Source organism: Teleopsis dalmanni, chromosome 2 (genome assembly GCF_002237135.1).
Source record: "Teleopsis dalmanni isolate 2A chromosome 2, ASM223713v2, whole genome shotgun sequence".
NCBI lineage: Eukaryota > Metazoa > Arthropoda > Insecta > Diptera > Diopsidae > Teleopsis > Teleopsis dalmanni.
Window position 1 is genome coordinate 138134520 of NC_051847.1, and position 7446 is coordinate 138141965.

The window sequence follows — 7446 nt, forward strand, 5'->3', positions numbered from 1 at the left end:
TTTACTTGCAGTGTTCCGCTCTCTGGGAGTTAGTGTCCCATTTATTTTCTATTCTATTCTATTTCCCCTAAGTGCATAATTCTAAAAATTTCTTTATAATATTATAAGGAAATATATATAAAATACATATTTATATTTAAATATATATTTTTTTATATGTATATATATATATGTATATATATTATTGTATATATATAATATAATAATATTAATTTATTATTTTTTAAAAATATTTTATTATAATTATTTTTTTTATTTTATTTATTGTATATTTTTAATATGATGTAGAACTTTTCTCATTTTCTCACATTTTTGCAATTATATATTTTTTTTAAAATATTACACAAAATGCAAACATTTTAAGATTGAAATAGTTTTCGTATGTTTTGTAGTAAAATTGCAAATCAGTAAATAATTGCAAACAATTTGTTTACTTTAAGTTTTAAAATTTGTTTATTTTGCTTTACAAACAATTTCCGGAAATAAATTCAATGTTTTTAAATGCATCTGCCTAGAGAATACAAATAGAGACATCATTTTTATTTAAATTGCTGTGTTCTGAGCTACTTTTTAAGGTGTCACATTTTATTTATTTTAATGGAGAGAGTTTCTTGATAATGTGAATACAGTTTTTTGTATATCTTTCACAGACAATGTACTACTAATTTTTAGTACGTAGTACTAAAATGTATGGTCTAAAGTACATTGTATTACATTGCTTTTTGATTTTTTAAAATAGTTTGTAAAGTTTTACCAGATTAAATATCAAACTATAATATATAGTTCAATATTATTTTTAAACATTTATTTTAAATTACCAGTTAAAAAAATTAAATATTTTCAATTTCGGTCTTATTTAAAACTTATTATCATAAAGTAGGATAAGTCAAGTAAAATACTTCAATTAATAGAATGAGTAGAATATATACAATATTTAGCTATAGCTAATAGAAATCTCATGTACGAAGTCAAACAGAAGAGATCGCTTCCGTATAAATATAGAGCATCACAAAATCGAATGTCGTTTCCAGAAAGACGGACTTTGTACCACATATTCTAACATATTTTATATTTTCATAGCAATATTGGCAGATTTTCTCATTTATTATTTATCGACTTATTATCCAATTATTGTAGTAAATATAGTTCGCCATAAAAGAAATTAAGAAATGTCTTTCAATTATTAACATTAACAATATAGAAATATATATATATGGAAAAAAAAAAATTATATATATATATATACCACCAAAATTTTGAAACCCTTTTTCAAATTTTTTTTTTCTTTTATGTTGCTTATTTCTAAGCAATTTTGAATTATTTTTAATTTCATATTTTTTTATTAATATTTTTTAATGCATTAATTCACTAATAATAAATAATTTATAAACGTAATTTATAAACTTTTAAATGAAATTTTACGTATAGTATAAATATATATATAGTATAGATATATAAGTTACACATTATAAATAATAGAGATAGATATATTATATGTATATGTATAAATTTGCTATATATAGTTTTATCTTAGCAGTTGGTTTATTGTCTAGAATTTCAAATATATGCGATTGTTATGTATATTAATTATTTAAAAATTGAATCAAAATTTATTCGTTTTATTCTTTATTTCTTTCTTTCTCAATCGTCATTTTTAACGTTTCCTCAATATACGAAATTTCTTTCTTTCTTTATTCTTTAAGAACAATTCTATGGTCTAGCAATATCCAAATCACTTAAATAACCCTCAATTTCCATTATAGGCTGCATTGCTTTTAATTCATTTAAACCAAAATTAACAACAAAATTTATGAAATTCAAATAATTTTATTTCAATTTTTTTCTCTTTCTGCAATATTTTTCTAAAAATCTTGTCCTCTGACCAAAATATATATTATGGATTTTTAAATTACTTGGCAAAAACTTTTTTTTTTCTCTAAATTAATATAATTATAGGGTTTTCAATTTGCACTTACCTTTGTGTTATTAGTTAATATGCCAGCAAAAAGTTCATCGGTCCCATTTTCCTGGAACTGTGATAAAGCATCTTCACACCATTTCACGCATAAACCAAAGTACAGATGACGATGATTGAAATGATGCTTATTATACTTTGATATCTCGGTGATAACCCGCCAAGACACTGAATCATTTTTGGGTATAACGTCAGCCCGTACAAAGCAATAAGTCGATAGATTATTGAACTCCGTCAAACAGCGATCATAATCGTCAAAATCATATAAGCTGGGCATTTTGTAGTAATCAGTCACTGAAAAGTAAACAAATGAAATATAAATAACCATTAAAGCATGAATTAAATAATTTGAGAAAAATTAAAAAAACAAACAAAAAGTCACTTGATTTCGAATATGGATTAGTAATAAAAAATTTACACATTTGTATGTACCATTATACTTGAACTTAAATTTAATTGACACTTTATTGCTAGATATCCAATGAAAAATAAATCTAAGAATAAACAAGCCCATAACATCTACTTAAAAAGGTTTAATATAGATCCATGTGATTTTTTTTTGTTTAAGGCAATGAAGAGTGTAACATTTTTCAATGAGCGATCTAGTGCTACTCGTTAGTAATAACTATTTGCACCTTCACTATTTGTAGAATATTATATTTTAAAGATAGGAACTACAAATTATATTGATTTTTTAAGGATATCTTCAAGTTTACTTAATATACTTAAGCATATTTTTTTTTATATATATCAAAGTTTTTGATATAAGTTTGAACTATATTCAGATACTGTGGAGAAGAACAAGCTATTCGGCATCTTGTAATCATTAGATATAGATGCACAAGTAATGCAATGCGGAAAGAAGTCACAATATATAAAGGACTCACACAATACCACATAAAATCACTACTTCTATTTAATATTTACTTGAAACAAGCATTTCCGAAACCATTTGAAAAAAACAGAAAGGTGGATTTCCCATAAATGACATTGCCTTTGCCAACGATGTAGCTATTTTTGTAGAGAAATGCAAGATCTAACAGCAATAAAGCAAAAGAACACATATCTATCGATTGAAAGTGCAACGGTAGAGAAAGTGTTTAAATTTCAACATCTTAAGTACTACATAAATGAAAGTTAGGACAACAAATGTTTAATAAATTTCAATACACTTGTCGATATAGCTTACTTCTCAAGATATCGAGACCGAATGTTATTAACTTTTGCATTAATTACACCAATGAAAACTATAAACACAATCTAACATTGTGTTTATAATGTTCTAATCTATTAGAATCAGGTGAATACTACAAGGCTTATTGTAGTTCTCTCTGGTTACTGGTGTATAGGAATCCACGCAGAGAAACTGCACATGCCTTATAATACTCATTGCACAAGTGTTATGCAATGCATAATACAGAAGTTGGGTTGTTGCAGTTGGGTTACTGCACGATTTTATCTATATTTTAATCTATGATCAACTCTGATTAAAGCAGACAAAAAGCTAAAAACAATTTTTTTGATAGTACCCTAAGGTATTGATAATTAAGAAATATGCTAAATTTCAAAAAAAAAATTAATTGCTTAAAATTGTTGTTTTAATTTTAATTCTTAATACATTAAACAAATTTAAGTGATTTGTTTTTTCAAAAAAAAAATTACTAAAAACTTCAACTAAAAACCCTTGGCATTGACCATAAACCGCAAAGACGGCATAAAAAACGGCAGATGCTTCCTACTCATTTTTTGTGAAGGTGAATGGGAACTTGTTTTCTTTCTTAATGTCGTTAAGTTGATAAGGCAATCCTTTTGCAATATTACTGAATAAAATATTTATTTTTGCAGTATTCACATTGCAAAATCTTCGGGTACCGCAAGAATTTGTTTAATTAAGAGATTGCAGCAAAAGTTATGAAGTAAAAACCATGCCCCTCATCAACAAAAATTGTAAAAGTAACTCGATGAAACCTTAACAAGAGACAGAATATTTTATGCCAGTTGCTTATCCAAAAACAAATAACCTACATATTCTATACGATTATATTGGGAGATGATCTTGCATTCATTTTTATATATTTTGAATAAAGTGAACAGGAAATACATCAGGTTTTCTTGGTGAGCACGAAGGAGTATTCAATTTTTTTCTGCAATAAACCGTTTTTGGTTTTATTACAAAAAATAAGTAAGAACGTTCTAGAATTGTATTTATTTAAAAAATTATAATGATTTTATCTTACTAGAATACACTATAACCGAAACCTGAGTCAATTTATTGAGGTACTCCTTGAAGCTGTCCACATTATGCACTTCACATATGTATGCATAATTGGAAGCGACTTTAGCAAAAATGTTTCCGATCAAATTACATTTGCAGTTGAATTTATATTTTGTTAAAAATAAAAACGCAGAGCAATAAACAGACTGGAAGACAAAGAACAAATAAAAAGCTACTACATAGATTTATTTCAAAAATGTTAAAATAAATCAAATCAAAGAAACATAAATATCACCATGGGACAAAAATGCTTATGTATTTTTTAATAATAAGTCTTTTTTAAAATCTTGCTAGAGTGAACTGGAAGTCTAATACAAATAGATCACAGTATTTACCGTAGTACCAGTTAGAACTAGAACCAGGTACGTATTAAGTAGAGGGCTTAAAAAGCTGATGTTTCCTGAAATTAATCGGAAGACTATATTAAACATTTCTATACACATTATTTATGAATCATGACTGTTTAATAAAATAAAAGATTTTTTTTTTTTCAAATAACTGATACTATCTGAAATCCCTTCCGAAGTAAATTTCTAGTTCCGTGCTTAAGTAAACTTCAAAACTCGCAGTAGTTTTAGCATAAGCTCCTATTTTGACTCTGAAAGAGAGAGAGAGAACTGTTGAACAGAGAACTATTGTGACAAGTGTATCATAAGATTAGGCTCGCATTTAAAGTTTGATAGACTTAACATTTTTTTATAGATACTTCTACAGTACAAAATATTATTATGTCAGTTATATTATTTTTATATATTATATTATATTATATATGTTATATTATTATCAGTATTATATGTATTATGTCAGTTTCTGTTTTCACTAATTTTATAAATTTTTATAACATTCTGATACGATTTTTTTTTTTTTTTTTTGGGCTTTACGATTGCATAAAGCTGTCTGGATATTTTTATTTTAATATATTTATGCTTATAGATGACGTATAAAATTTAAGGGAAAAGTTGCTATAAAAAATTTTATAAAATTCAAAAAAATATGCAACTTCTATTAATTACTTTTAGTATTTTTTTGTCATCTTAATGAAGTTTTAATTAGGAGAAAAACATGGAAAAATGTATTCTTATAAATCTATTCAAAGTGCCTAAAACGCACTCAAACTAACTAATGGAAATAAGTTTAACAATTTATATATTAAAAATACTATACTCTTGATATAGTTGAAGTTGTTTACAATTTTTATATAAGCAGTAAATTATGGTTTAGATTAAATATAGGTTAGATAAGATCTAAAAAAACCATAAAATATATTTAAGATATCAGCAAACGTGTAGTTTGTTACCTACTGTTATTTCAGTTGAATTTACAGAAGTATGTTTAAGTATATTCCACCAGGAACGTAAACTGAGCTTCAAACTATACTACTGTAATTTATCAATTGTTTATTTACAATTAAAACTAAAATGATTTGTATACCTTATTTTGAGGGCATCACAAAAGGCAGTAGTTGAGTGAAGGTATTGATATATGTTTAACCTAGGCTTCTCTTAACATTGCCTTATTTTATTTATTTATCCTGTTTATAAAAAATGCAAAACGTAGAAAAAACCTTTTTTTACCTGATGGGAAATCTATGAGTTTGTTGTCATCTATACGTAAAATGCTGTGATTAAATTTCGGCTGAGATCTGATGACGAATGTTTCAAAAAGCTAGGAGAACCAGCAATGAGGAATAGACCAAAACTAACGCATAGCATAGATAACCCAACAAAAAAAAAAATATTTCAATATGCACTAGAATGAAGAACGAAAAGTGGGTGTCCGAGTTTATGCTCGATAGACAATGTGGATCAAACAGTGCAACAAAATGAAAGAAGAAACTGAAGAATGACATCAAACGACAAAAATACGTAGAGGAATTTTCAAAGGGAGGCCAAGATTCAACTAGGATAGTTGCGCCATTAATGATGATGATGAGAGGTTAAATGCAGAAAAAAGAGTATTGGCAGCACTCAAAAATATAGTAATAGACAAAATACTTGTTATTTTTTACACCATAAATACTCAATATCTGATTGGAACACATATTACTATTAATCAATCAAGTGATATAATTAGTAACTGTGTACATTATTCGAATATACGGCAATCTACAGTTCAAATTAATATTCCGATATTTAAATATATATTTTTTAAAACCATGTTGTTTTTCAAATTTTAATCAAAACTAAACTGAAATTCATTGAAATGACAAGATACTTAACGATTTCAATTAGAAAACAACTTCATAAACCGTAATAAAAATTCTGATTCAGTTATCTAATATATTTGGTTCATTCTAGAAACAATGGACTTTTTTAAAAACAATAATAATAATAATAATAAAAATGTCATATGTCATCTTTTCTTCTTAAAGAATTTTATTTAATGTTGATATTTTCACAATTTGTTTAAAAGTAACGCAATAAATATTATTTTAAATATGATGTGATTACGTATATAAATCTTCTTTATAATTGAATAATAGTTTAAAAATTAAAAAAATTATTTTTATTTTCACATACAAAAAAAATTTAAATGAAACAAATGTAAGTACTATTTGTTTTTATGCAGTAATTAATTATTAATTTATTTTTTTATTAATTTTTTTAAATATAATTCAGTCATTTTAATATAAATATATTTTAGTATTTCTAATACATATCATATATCAAAACAGTCAATATATAAAAACAATATTTTTATTCAATATATAATTTGTTACAGATACACGTGTGTAAATATATTTTTATTTTTAAAATCAAGCAAATTTTTAATATAACACAAAATTTATTACGTATAGTTTTTTTTTTTAAACTATATACTATATAACACCTTTTTTATTATTTCTCTAACACCTAATATTTACTCTCTTTTTTATAGTTTTGCATAAAATTGCAATCAAGAATATTGCATTAATTTTTGTTTTCATTTTTATTAACACAATTTTTTTCAGTTTTCTACTATTTGTTCTAATAATTAGAAGCATTCTAGAGATATGAATATGTATGTTTTTTAGTATATATAAATATTGTTAAACTATTTATGTGAAGAGCACTTACTATTCATCTCAAAGCAATTCGTTTGTGTAGAAAAATACGCGGTTATGGCAAAGAGCCACATTAGAATTTTAAAAAACATTTTTATTTACTTTTTTTTATTTGTTTTTGTTGCGATAATTAATTTTTTAAATATTATAAAA

At 24.8% G+C, this 7446-nt stretch overlaps 1 protein-coding gene across 1 annotated transcript; it reads right to left on the minus strand.

Annotated features, from left to right (window-relative positions):
* Nucleotides 1–1961: 1961 nt before the first annotated feature.
* Nucleotides 1962–7414, minus strand: LOC119675818. The gene is made up of 2 exons (XM_038087037.1): nt 7307–7414; nt 1962–2269 (listed from the first exon to the last, which is right to left on the minus strand). The coding sequence occupies exons 1-2, from the start codon at nt 7383–7385 to the stop codon at nt 1962–1964; spliced, it is 387 nt and encodes a 128-aa protein (XP_037942965.1). The 5' UTR covers nt 7386–7414.
* Between the last annotated feature and the right edge of the window lie 32 nt (nt 7415–7446).